Genomic DNA, 13,868 nt, shown 5'->3' with positions numbered 1-13,868 from the left:
TTTAAAAAGAGAGGAGATATGTGCATGACTGGTAGAAACACCAAGACAAAGATAAGCAGCTGACAATAGCGTGTGTACATTTGTATGTTCTTACGTCTCAGTGCAGGGGTAATGGAGGCCTTAGGCATCAGTAAATCTGCAATATTCAATACATGAAGCTCATGCAGAAGAGGTATTTGTGGATTATCCCTGGATAAAATTAGCTAATTTAACATAAACTGGAGATTGAACTCAGGACCATTCTGATGCTAGTGTCCACAAACCCCCTGGAAAAATAAGATGGGTAATAAGAGATATCCAGTCTTTTCTTCAATATTCAATTCATCCACTGAGTTTCTTCTATGATATAGTGGTCCAAATTTTGTGATAGTATTTGGGTCTGTGTAAATACCAATTAGGAAGAGCACAATACAAGCTCATTAATCTGAGATCATTTTGATCAAAGACACCAACACACATGTTTTATGATAGGTGGCTTGCACATTATGCTTTCTCATCCTCCATGACCCCATTTAACATGCCATCCTCTACTACTGTCTCTCCTCTGTGATGCATCTCTGGGGGACCTATCTCATGGTCAGAAATGAGACAAAGCTGGCTTCAACACTGGGGTGATTGGATTTGACTTCACCAAACATAGTACTTTTGTCTGATTCTATCCCTCGCCTTAGTTAATCATTCAGGCTGAACTGGATGTTGTGCAATCTCAGTTTTCAACTCCAAGCTGAACTTCCTGGAGATGCACTACTTGGACGAGCAAGTAAGAGCCATCAAGAAGCTTGGCAATCACATCACTAACTGGAACCATTTTGGATCCCAAGAGTGGCATGACAGAATAGGTGTTTGACTTTCATTTCAACAACATTGCCTGCCTCCATCCTTATTTCAATTCTCAAATCATCTAAATCTCTTGTCCGTGCTGTGTTATCTCCAGACTCAACACTTTTCATCCAAACCAACTCCCAAACCTTTTCAGAAACATACTGTGACTTGTCCAAATCTCGCTGCCCATAACCAGTCTCAGGCTAATTCCTGATTCACCAACCTCTATTAGCTCTCTGTCCAAAATCCTTGTCATCACGGGGGGGGGGGGGGAGACTGTCACTAGTAATCCAGAGGCCCAGGCTAATACCTTGGGGGGACAGGTTCAAATCCCACCACTGTAGCTGATGGAATATAAACTCAATTAATTAATTTAAAAAAAATCTGGAATTGAAAGCTAGTCTCAGTAATGGTGCCATGAACTAGCATCAATTGTCATAAAAACCCATCTAGTTCACTCATGTCCTTTAGGAAAGGAAATCTGCCATCCTTACCTGGTCTGGCCGACCTGTGACTCCAGACACACAGCAATGTGGTTGCCTCTTACCTGCCTTCTGAAATGGCAAGCAAGCCATTCAGTTACCTTCTCAAGGGAAAATAGGGATGGGCAACAAATGCTAGCCTTGCCAGTGATGCCCACATCCCATGAAAGAATTAAAAAAATTACAAATCACTCCATGGCATTGCCCGATCATACCTCTTCAATCTCCTCCAGCCCTGCTTTGCAGCCCAGAGTCATGAGTCCTGTGATCCTGTGCACCTCACCTCAGCATTGCTGCGGGAGACTTCAGCTTGTCTTGGCCCTACTCTTTGGAAACACTTCCCTAAGTACCTCCAGTTTTCTGCTTGTCTTCTGACCATTAAGGTACTTCTCAAAACCATCTTTTCAGCTATGCTTTCAGTCACGTCTCCAACTTTTCTACTGTCTTCTCTATGAAATGCATTGGGGCTAGATGAATCACAGGTGAATGCAAGTTGTTGTAAACCCTCCCTGTTGGGATCAGCTGAACCTTTTTCTCAAACCCTCGCGCCTCCCCCTTCCCCACCAACTCACATCATGTCCCTCTGTGAGGCATCAGATTAGTGTACCATGATGACAAAACTATTCAATGCTTTAAAAGATTTAAAGAAATGTATTTCTTCCTTACGTTCTGTAGGATTCCTTCTGTAGATTGCTTTTATCTGATCTGTATTTAGTGTTGATAATGGCACCATCAAATGTTGCTGTATGCTCTGCACATTCCGCAGGTCATTGACCCTGTAAATATAATCAGGGGATAGTGAAATCTGTTGGAGTTCTCTATCATCTGCATTTCTGGACCCGATACTGAAAGGTGCAACACCAGCTTGTTTCAGTGCCAGTGATGCCTGGTTAACTTGATCGGTTGATTTTCCAGCCGTAAGAAGGATCAAGAACTGTGGCACATTTTCGTGGATTCTGCTTCCAGTAGGTTTGGTGAAAAGGTTGTTTTTAACATAGTTCAGTGCTTTGCCTGTGTTGATTCTCTGCCCTCCTTTAAGCTGCAGGCTACGTACTGCGGCCTGAACTTCGGGTTTAGTGGTATAAGCATTTAAGAGGAATTCTACTCTAGGATCATCGCTATATTGTACAACACCAACGCGGACTTTGTCAATGCCAATATCAAGGTTGTCAATCATCGTAGAAATAAAAGAACGCACTGCAGGGAAAGCCGGTGCAACAGTATTCGACCCATCAAGTAGGAAGATGATATCTCTCTTGTCGGTATCTGGAACTGCAAAATATTAATTTGCTTAGCATTTTATAGACTGCAACCATACAAAATTAGCCAGGATGAAGATCAGATGCTTTTATTGAAACATCTCAAATTATGAATAATTTTTCAGTTTAAGGTTCAATGTTGTAAATCCTCTGCCCCATTTTTCTCCCATCCACTCCATAAACGTTGAATAATATTGGGGTACAACGATGTGGGTGGGCATCAACTGCTGTCTATTATCTCAGCCTAGTGACCACTTGTACGTAACTCTGAATAGTGAATGCCTGCAGACTTTTTAAACTGTGCAAGCCTGAACCAATATCCACACACATGCACTTTGCAGCAAGAGCTACTGGAAAGTAGTGGAAACCCTCCCCCTTCTGAGGATATTTTTTGGTTAAGTGCACAGTCATGACATGGACTGTCTTCCACCAGGATTGCCCATCAGATATATTCCCTCTCTAACCTTGCATTAGGCTTAACTACTTTACTTTTATGCCCCCTTGACTATAGTTGCATAAAAGGAAAACTATTTACAGCATTCTTTAAAAATAAGGATCATGGTCTTCCCTCATCTTTTCTCCAATAATTTTTGCTTAACGTTTCTAAAAAAATAAATGATTTATTTCCCTCAGGACTAGAACACTTTCTCTTCTGAATATGCAGCATTGGCATTATGCATTCCCAGGACAGATAAGTGCAGAGCAAGGTCCATTTTATTCTGCCCGAACAATGTGCCTAAGTCCCAATTCAGAAGAGCATTACTTCAGCACCATCTCCCACACCAGCCATCCCGCCCTCTTTGAGTGAGAGCCTATTAATGTGGCTTTAATTTTGAAATAATTGAGGTCTGAGAATTTCATTGAGGCAGCCATTGTCAGTATTGCATAGGATTGTGCACAGAAAATTGTGGACAGAGTAACTCATTGCTACCAAACATTTCAGAATTTTTGCACAATACATCACTCGTTTTGACTATGGGCAGTTGCACAAGGATGAAAAGAGGTGTCACATTGTACAATTTCACAGCTGATTACCAGAAATATACACAAGTCCATAGAACAATTTGTGTGTATATAGTATAATGTAATCTATTCATTGCTAGGTTTTGAATCAATTCTACATTCATCCATGCTTGATCTAGAGATGAAATAGTTTCTATTTTAGGCAGCCAGTGCCAGCATCAAGCACTCTTAAACCATAGCATGCAACTTAAGCTGCCTCAACTCTGGTTCCTCATGATGTTTAGCCCCAGCTTGTGCAGAGGAAAGGATTATGGCAGGCTAAATGGCTTGGCATATGTATTGAACATTTTTGGATAGTTGACATATAATGTAAAGGGACGAAGTGTGTATGTGTGTTGAAGCAGAATTAATTAGCTGAACTCGGCTAACAGAAAAAGAACAGCTGGTGTAAAACTGCTTTCATATAACTAACTGTTTTAAGTAAGGATAGAATGTGTGTCAGATCATAGGATTGGGCTGAACAATGTGAAGAGAGAGTGCCAGAGTTATATAGTAAAATACTGATATTAGTTCAGTGCAATATGTAAGGAATGCAGGATTCATTGACCTTAAGGCCTGGCGAGAGATAAGGATGGGGCTTAGTCTACACAGTTTTGTGCCTAAACCAGTCATATGACATCTGCTGAGTCAGGATGACTGACAGTTTCGAACAAAGAAACTGTGCAAATAAGTGTGTTTCAAGAACGTTCTAAGCATGCAATTAAACCCTTTGTCAGGTAAACTCCAAGTTAGGAATTATTTCAACTAGTGATTTCTTAATGAGCAGTAAGTCGGTGGAAGCATCACTTGGTTGTATTACTTGTGTGGTGTGTAATAAAATCTCTATCAAGTTGATCTGACTTCTAGAGCTGTATTCACAGATGCAGACCACTCAGATGCAACACTTCCCATTACAGTAGTGCCATTATTCTTCCATTTTCTACACTCGCCATCCTGACTCGTATCCATAGAATCATAGAAATTTAAAGCACGGAAAGAGGCCATTTGGCCCATTGTGTCCACACCGGCCAACAAATAGCCATCCAGCCTAATTCAACTTTCCAGCTTTTGGTCCGTAGCCTTGTAGGTTACAGCTGTTCAAGTGCATGTCCAAGTGCTTTTTAAATGTTATGAGGGTTTCTGCCTCTATCGCCCTTTCAGGCAGTGAGTTCCAGATCTCCACCATCGCCTGAGTATTGCTAACTTAGTGAACCTTAGTGACAGCTTTATGCAGTGGCTGTATTTCTCCCCTTTCCTCCTTTCCTGTAGGCACTGATTCCTGCTAGATTACAGAATTACAGGTGCTGGTAGTCAGTGGTTTTGCAAAAGTGACCATACTGTGAGCTCAAGTATCGCTTTAGGCTATTCAAGTCTGGAAAGCATCAGAACTGAGCCTGATGCTATCCTTAACTAACCTTCGCACACATTCAATTTCTAGCTGTGGTAGGTGGAATGTCAGAGCTAGGAGTACCTAGAGATGTCACAGTTTTTAAGCAAGTCAGGGAAAGAGGGTGGGAGGAGGAAAGAACAAAAGGGAAAGCCTGTGATAGGGTGGAAGGCAAGAGAGATTAAATAACAAAAGAAGTGATGATGCAAGGCAAAAAGTGATATCCTTGTTGGGAGAGTAACTAGTATTGTAGGGAATGGGGAAGGTTTAAACTAATATGGCAAGGGGAGTAAAAATAATCAAACTAGGAAGCAGAAAGTAAAAAGCTTAGATGCAGCAGCAGGATGCCCTTTCAGTATAAACTTATATATGGCAATCAGTAGATCAGAGTACTACATGCAACTTTAGGAACACAACTATAAGAAGGACATTAAAGCCGGAGAGAAGAGATGATGCGAATCAGTGGGATAATCCCAGAGAGGAGAGACGATATATGTTGCCTTTATTTCCACAGGAGCAGAGAAGGCTAAGAAGAGATTTAATAGATTTTTAAATTATGAAGGATCTTGATAGTGTGGTCAGTGAGTTAGTGACAGGAATTATCAATTTTAAAATTAATACATTTATTTATGTCAAGAGTTGTTAGAATATGTAATAGTTGAAGTAAAGATGTGTGTACCTTTAAAGGGAAGTGTAGGTAAACATTTGTAGCAGAGAAAGCTATAAGGCTATGAGGAGAAAGTATGGCAATGGCAATCCAATAGTTTTGGATTGCTCCAGCAAACAGCTAATAATGGTTTGTGCTCTAAACCTTTTTAGTTTCAGAAGGACAGCTAAGGGGTGACAGCACCATTTCTTCTGCTCCCAACAAAGTCTAGATTTTTCCTCCCTAACCCCATTGGGGAAGGGAGATATTTTGTTGGGGAAAATGCAAATACTGAAATAGATGGTTTATCTGGCCACAAGGTCAGGAAATGTTATCTGCTTACATATTGGTACATTACAATATTACAGTCATTTCCTGCCCTTTTTCTGACTTTGTTAACCTGCATCACCTTAAGACAGGAACAATTAAAAAACTGGTCATTTTGGAGTCAAACACAACATTAAGGTTGCGAATGGTCTAGCCCAGCTTCAGGTAAATGCCAGGGAGAGAGGGATGGAAACAGTGGTCATGGAATGGGGTTTATGGCAGGGACCAAGACAATGGGCAGAATTTTAACTGCTAAGGCCAACAGGGTGCAGGCACAGGGTTAAATTCCTGAAAAGTGGTGTAGGTTGGGAAGCCGACATGATCCTGCCCACTTCCAGATTTGACCTGGGTGGGTTTGGAGGCAAGCAGGGACCCCTCGTGCAGCTATATAGAAAATAATCAAAATATTCAAACAGATAATTAAGTTTCACGTTAATCCTGCATTCTGGCTTTATTAGCTAGCACATTGGCTCCCCAATCTCTCTGCATCTCATTAGGGTCCACAAGGCGAGAACAGAAAAGCATGCATGCTTCAAACCCAAAAACTGCATGCCCAATAATAAGGTCTGATTATAATTAACAGTAGCAGTATAGAGAAATACATGGAAGGAGACAGTGACTGAATACGCAAGACTCTAATGTAGCTTTTATTGGTCAGAGAAGCACCAGAAGAGGCATGGAAATAGATGGATTGACTAATTGTAGGACAAAGGAATGTTATGTGCTGTGCATCCTACAGTTAATACATCTAAGTATCAATACAACCCTGCTTATATATTATATTGGGCGGCACAGTGGCGCAGTGGTTAGCACTGCAGCCTCACAGCTCCAGGGGCCCGGGTTCGATTCTGGGTACTGCCTGTGCGGAGTTTGCAAGTTCTCCCTGTGTCTGCGTGGGTTTCCTCCGGGTGCTCCGGTTTCCTCCCACATGCCAAAGACTTGCAGGTTGATAGGTTAATTGGCCATTATAAATTGCCCCGTGTATAGGTAGGTGGTAAAGAAATATAAAGAGACCGGTGGGGATGTTATTGGAATATGGGATTCGTCTGGGATTAGTATAAATGGGTGGTTGATGGTCGGCACAGACTCGGTGGGTCGAAGGGCCTGTTTCAGTGCTGTATCTCTAAACTAATCTAAACATATATAACAAATGACTATCTGTTCCAAATATGGCATTATCTTGTATATTTTAATCTCTGTGGATAGTCTTTTTTTAAATAGTAATCCTCACCTTCAGGAGCATCTGCTATTATTTGGATTATTTGATCTTTATTCAGTGTTGTCAATGGTGACTGAAGAACCTGTTGAACTGTTTCCACATTCTGCAGATCATCCACCTTGAAAATATAATTAGGGGATAATGAAATCTGTTGGAGTTCACTGTCATCGGCGTCTCTGGATCCAATACTGAAAGGTGCTACACCAGCCTGTTTCAGTGCTAATGCTGCCTGACGAACATCATCGGAAGACTTGCTGGCAGTGAGAAGGATCAAGAACTGGGGCACACCTTCCTCTGCTCTGCTTCCAGCAGAACTACTGAACAAATTCTTTTTGACATGATCCAGTGCTTTACCAGTGTTGGCTCGCCTCCCTCCTCTATGCCTGAGGCCTCCTATTGCTCTCTTCACGTCATTTTTTGTTGCATAGGTGTTTAAGAGGAAGCTGATTCTGGGATTATCACTGTACTGTGCAACACTGACACGGACTTTGTCACTTTCAACATCAAGATTGTCTACGACTTTAGAAATGAAGTTTTTAACTGAAGGGAAAGCAGCTCTGACTTTGTCCGATTCATCAACAAGGAACACAATATCCCTCTTAGCAGCATCTGTAACAAATGGAAAATAGATTTTTTGTTTAGTACAAACACTTTGGCATGAAATAAAATCTTGCAGAGGCATATGTTTGTTGTTGAGATGTAGGATTTCTATTTGAGATCAGAGGAGATAGCTAGGTCAAAAAGGAAGAAGTATCAAAGGTAAGAGTTGGTAGCTGTTAGTTGGACTTAAGAAACATGAAAAATCGATGTTGGAAGGGCTGAAAGAAGTAAGATTTTCATTGCCTCTTCCAAAGTCCTGGGCCATACAAACAGAAAAGTTTTCTTTGTTCATTCGGTGTAAGATAATCATAACAGTATTCTTTATAAATAGATTTACGAAGTTGCTTTCCCTAGCACACACAACACCTTCTCCCTTACTGATTTAACCTTAGTGCTGTAATAGAAATTAAGGTTATGCACATTTAGGACACTATAACTGAAGCAAATTTGAGAAAGCAAAACATAAGTCACCAGCAAAAAATTTGAACTGCTGGGCAAGGGAAGGACAAAGCTCCAAGGGATGGTCAAGTTGTTGGATAAAGTACCAGAAGAGAAACAATTACAATACAGGTAGGGAATTAAATTACCATGAATTAAGTATGACATAATTTTTTTCAAAAAATGTTTCATGTATTCTCAAAATCTGGTCATATATAGCCCATCCTTTTTTTTTTAAACTGAATTCAAACTTCTCAAAGTCCCATGGTGGGATTTGAACTTAAATTCCATGGATTACTAGTCCAGCAATATAACCACTACAGTACTGTATCCACCAGTTTTGAGATGCATTGGCTGGAATTTAACACACATCCCCCCCCCCCAACCCCAGCCTACCCACCCCCACTGCTATTTTACTAGAGGTGGGGGAGGTGGCAAATGGCCTGCCTGCCCCAGGCCAATTGAGGCCTTTAAGTGACCAATTAAATGCCACTTAAGGGTCTCCTCCTACCGGCACTGGTATTTTATCAGCGGCGGACAGGAACGTCAACACCTGAGGCGGTCGCCCAGTAATACCAAGCAGCATGGGCTGCCCTTGCTAAAACTACCCCGCCCTACACTCCAACTCACATCCTCCCCTCCCCTTCCCCCGCCAGGGCCTGGCCAATTGGCCCTGGCGAGCCCTGACCCCACCTACCTATTTTCGGCTGGCGCCCATAATGGCTCCTCTTGCTGGGTGCAGTCCCAGCAGTGGCCACCGCTGCTGCTGGCAGTTCTGCCCTCTGATTAACTGGCAGCTCTTGGAGGGTGAATCTTCCTGCCTCAGGGAGGCAGAATTCCTGATCAAGGCCAATTAAGGGCGTGGGCCATGCAAAATAGCAGCGTGGCTTTCAGGTCCAGCAGATACAGGCTCTCCCCTGACTTTTCAGCAGGTTGGCGGGGCCACTGCCTCAACATTAAATTTCAGCCATTAAGTCAATCTTGGTCAGAGATCTGGAGCCACCAACGTACTGTCAACTCAATCACTAATGTGTTCAACAACAGAGATCGAGATAACAGAGGCAAGAAGATTATTTGTGATCAAATCCAATATAATATGTGCAATTGTGGATTAAATCAGAACTTTCACAGTGATATATAATTTGAGAATTACCAGCAGCTCCTACAACTTAAAAAAAAAAGAAAATCATGATATAGGGCATGGCTGGGATGTCCAGCATTTATTGTCCATCCCTCATTGCCCTTGGGAAGGCAGTGGTGAGACTTTGCTTGAACTCCTACAGTTTATGTGGTGTAGGTACAGTTAAGGTAGGCTGGGGTTGGGGGGGGGTGTGCGTTAAATTCCAGCCAATGCATCTCAAAACTGGTGGATACAGTGGTGTAGGCTGTTAAGTGAGGAGCTCCCGGAATTTGACCCAGTGACGATGAAGGAACAGCAATAAATTTCCAAGTCAGGATGATGTGTCGCTTGGAAGAAGTCTTGGAGATGATGATGTTCCCACATGTCTGCTGTCCTTGAGATGACAGAAGTCATGGGTTTGGGTGGCATTATCGAAGTAGCGTTGGCAAGTTGCTCAGGCATCCAGTGGCAGAGGTAGTGGATGTTTAAATATGGACTGCCGGTCAAACATTTGACTTGGATGGTGTCCAAGTTCTTTACCGTTGTTTTAGCTGAATCCATTCGAGCGAGGTGGGTACTTTCACAAGCTCCATCAAGTGAAATGGTATGTAAAGCAGCCTAAACATTAGTCTTTAGAGAGACTGCTGAAAACAGAAATAGTAAGATTTTTTGAATGATTTTAGGGAGGTAAGGAGGAGCATGAATTCTCCTGGCTACACAAAATTCATTCCACCTATTTGAGGCCCCTCTATGACTATTGTTTGTCACCTCTTAAGGTATTTCTGCCACTCAGCTCCATGGTGGAGCTGCCAGATTTCGCCCCCTACTCCTAACACCCCATCCCCCTTTCCACAGGAACTTGAAACATGGCATGGAAGAAAGCTGATGATGAGTCATGGTTATACAACAGATCAGAGCAATTCATTAAGGCTATTTTTCAAGATTATCACAATTAAAAATTAAAAGGGGGAAAAAAGAGCGAGAAAGGTCAGCTTTTTGTTTGAAACAGCTAACAACTGAATAATATAGACAGAATTCAGGTGGGTAGAAGGATTCACAGGAGGTTTGAGAAACCATAAGGAATGTGACCGATAGGGCAGAGAGAGATGGTGGGGCAAAGTTTCTGGTTGGCCGCAATTGGTGATCTGGATGCAAATTGAGCTAATTTTGAGGACATTTTTTTTTCTTCAAGTTTCTGTTCAAACTCATTTGCTTATCACTGAATGTAAACTTTGCCATGATTCTGCACAATTGGGTAGCATTTCCAGAGACTTTTTAAAAAAAAAAGTATTTGCTTTAAAAAATATTCCTCGTATATTAAAGAATTATAACTTGGTGCAGTTTAATCAATAAAGCTAAAAATTGGTTTATCAAAAAAACAATAAGCATTTTCAGAGTGTCTAGTTTACCAGCTATGTGTAACCCAATTTTAAGTAATTGAAAATGACTTGGAAAAATGTACAGGATCTTTTTGCTAGTTATATTGTGGTATAATAGTCAGTTTCTTTATAGATGGGAAACAATGATATTCAAAAGTATTTAAAACATGTCTATTCGTATCCTTGCACTCCCCCCCTCCACAAAGAAGCTTAAGTTTAGGAGCCTGCTTGAAGGCCTGCAAACGGGAATGATGAGCTGGGACTCACAATGGTGATAAATTCTATCTGGGAACATGGCCAGTTTTGTGGGCAGTACCTACTTATGGCACAATTTTAAAAAAAATCTAGCACAAAGGATCACAGAAACTTGATTTGTGCTGGCGATATTTACACCTGAATTTCCTTTGTCTTTTGTGCTAGCTTGGCCGATTTTGGGTGAATTGCACTGAACAAAGCAGCACAAGTGAGGAGAAACTGTAGGCCCGTATCTGACACTTCTTTTATGTTGTCAAATTTAGCAAGTCCAGCCAGAAGATGCCAAAATGACAAAACAGCACAGAAAAATGGCTTGGGATACTTTGGAATGATCAGATGTGACAAGTGGAATATTCACAAAAGAAATCAGAATGGCAGCAAGGTTGGACCAAGGTAAAAGTGCTATTATTTTGTCAAAACTGTGGTTGCAATAGAATAACACCAGTTACCCACTGCCCTATCAAAGTAGTAAAAGTTGCACTCGGGCCAATAGAACTGCAAAGAATTCTTGAAGAGCAACACAATTGGCAGATTTATAGCAACAAAGAAAACCTGTATTGCTTACAGAATGTGATTTGTTACAAGCCATTCAGAAGAAATTAGTGAGAAGAGCCCATTCCCACTGCAGCTCAGATGTTCTAGGAGGGTGGGAAAGCAGCCAGCTCACATGGTAAGCCATCTGGCAGCTCAGACCTGGATGGGAGGTAGATATGATTTTGATGGAGTGCAGAAAGGGGAGGAAGGTGGGGAGGCAGGAGGTTAAGTTGCCAGTAATAGGCAGGAGAATTTTGGGGAGGCCAGGATCATTTGAGAAATGGGCAGTGGAACATGACAATTGCCCCTATTATATTTTGTTCCACCCAATGCACTAATTTTTAAAATCAAAATTATCTTCCTCAATTTCAAGAAAATTTAACACAAGTGTTAATTGTTACACACAATTACTGATTCAGTGAAGTATCTTCCTCACCTTCCAAAGCTTTTGTCTGGATTCGGATTATCCGATTTTTGCTCAGTGTTCTTAATGGTGACTCCATACGTTGTTGAACTGTTTCCACATTCTGCAGATCATCCACCTTGAAAATATAATCAGGGGACAGGGAAATCTGTTGGAGTTCACTGTCATCTGCATCTCTTGATCCAATACTGAAAGGTGCTACACCAGCCCGTTTCAGTGCTAATGCTGCCTGACTAACATCATCGGTGGATTTGCTGGCAGTGAGAAGGATCAAGAACTGGGGCACACCTTCCTCTGCTCTGCCACCAGCAGGCCGTGTGAAGATATTCTTTGTGACGTAGTCCAAGGCTTCACCAGTGTTGGCTCGTCTCCCTCCTATTTGCCCGAGATTATTTATCGCATCCTTCACATCACGTTTTGTGGTGTGGCTGTTTAAGAAGAAGCCGACTCTGGGATCATCACTGTACTGCACCACACCAACTCGGACTTTATCACTTCCAACATCAAGATTATCAACCAGTCTAGAAATGAATCTTTTAACTGCAGGGAAAGCAGCTCTGACTTTGTCCGATCCATCAACAAGGAACACAACATCCCTCTTAATAGCATCTGCAAAAAAATGGAAAATGAATTTTTGTTTATTACTCAACCTATGTTTTGGAAAAACAAATAAATGTTTTTGAAAATACCAGATCACAATCTGATGGTGAAAGAAGATGTTTGTTCTTTCCCTCTGCCTCCGTCCCAGTAATGATTGACTCCCTCAAAATGCCCTTCAATGTTTCACACATTTGCTTCCTTGCTTCTCCCACTATTCTCAGAGAAGTAGCCTATTCATGGAGATTGATTTGTTTTGAGCCCTTTTAGTCTATCTTGGGCTTCCAGCTGATTTGTGTTGAAGTTAATTCTACTTGGAGTATTGCTACTGAGAGAGAGCATGTTTCCCATTATTTTCTTCTAGCATTCACTAGGAAAGGAATCATTTATTATACTATCTCAGGTTCATCCTTAGATTCTACTTTGTTCACATCTCTTCACCTAACTTCTTACTGTTGTACTACTGAATTACTAATTTACTGTCATGTTTTATATCTCCAATTTTTACAGGTCCTTCTCTCACCCTCTGCTCGTCCTCTTAGCACGTTCTGTATGCATCCCAGTGACTTCATTCACCTTTCTCCCTATGATTTATATATGCTATTCTTCCTTCTTATTTGGTTCAAACGAATTCATTAATTCATGTAGCCCTGCCCTGAGCCTTACCATTTTCCTCCTTTTTTGATGTGAATGCCTGACATTTTCAAGAAATGATCACTCCTTGCTGTGATTTTTGCCTCCGTTGAGCTGATCAGCTCCTAACGCTGCATGGGACCCATTCGGCATCCAGATGATTTCATTTAACTGACAAAATTCGTGCTAATTTATGTACCTTGATGGGTTTCCTGCCATTGCTGGGCTCTGGTTAAAGAACACGGAGGCGGGAACAAGTCATGGAGCCGGCCCAACGCTTCTCTTTCAGAATTTCCCAGCCTCACCACCACCCACCCACCTCCACCTCCAAAGCCACGGGGCTGAGAAAATTCCTGCCAAGAAGGACTTTCAGCCTGTTGTACCTGTGTTGACTCTTTGAAAGAGCAATCATGCTTAGTCCCACATCCAAACTTTTGTCTGTAATCTTGTAAGTTCCTAAAGTACTTGTCCAACTCCCTTTTTGAAATTATTTATGGAATAAGCTGCTACCACCTTTTAGGAACATAGGGACAGGAGTAGACCATTTAACCTCTCGAGCCTGTTCTGCTATTCAATGAGATCATGGCTGATCTGTGATCTGTGACCTATCTCCACAAAACAACCTTTTCCCCATATGCTTTAATACCTTCGGTTAACAGAAACCTATCAATCTCAGATTTAAAATTAACAATTGACCCAGCATCTACTGCTATTTGCAGAAGAGAATTCCAAATTTCTATTACC

At 41.6% G+C, this 13,868-nt stretch overlaps 1 protein-coding gene across 1 annotated transcript in view; it reads right to left on the bottom strand.

The window, feature by feature from the left end:
• Nucleotides 1-13,868, bottom strand: part of LOC137372223 (collagen alpha-3(VI) chain-like) — a 244,888-nt gene that overhangs the window by 101,424 nt on the left and 129,596 nt on the right. The window contains exons 15-17 of the mRNA XM_068035869.1: nucleotides 11,907-12,503; nucleotides 7,157-7,753; nucleotides 1,971-2,576 (exon numbers count right to left, since the gene is read on the bottom strand). Coding sequence (XP_067891970.1) covers nucleotides 1,971-2,576; nucleotides 7,157-7,753; nucleotides 11,907-12,503 — 1,800 coding nt within the window. The remainder of the gene's footprint in view (nucleotides 1-1,970; nucleotides 2,577-7,156; nucleotides 7,754-11,906; nucleotides 12,504-13,868) is intronic.

This window comes from Heterodontus francisci, chromosome 7 (assembly GCF_036365525.1).
Source record: "Heterodontus francisci isolate sHetFra1 chromosome 7, sHetFra1.hap1, whole genome shotgun sequence".
In the NCBI taxonomy this organism is placed as follows: domain Eukaryota; kingdom Metazoa; phylum Chordata; class Chondrichthyes; order Heterodontiformes; family Heterodontidae; genus Heterodontus; species Heterodontus francisci.
This window is presented reverse-complemented; position numbering and strand designations above follow the sequence as displayed.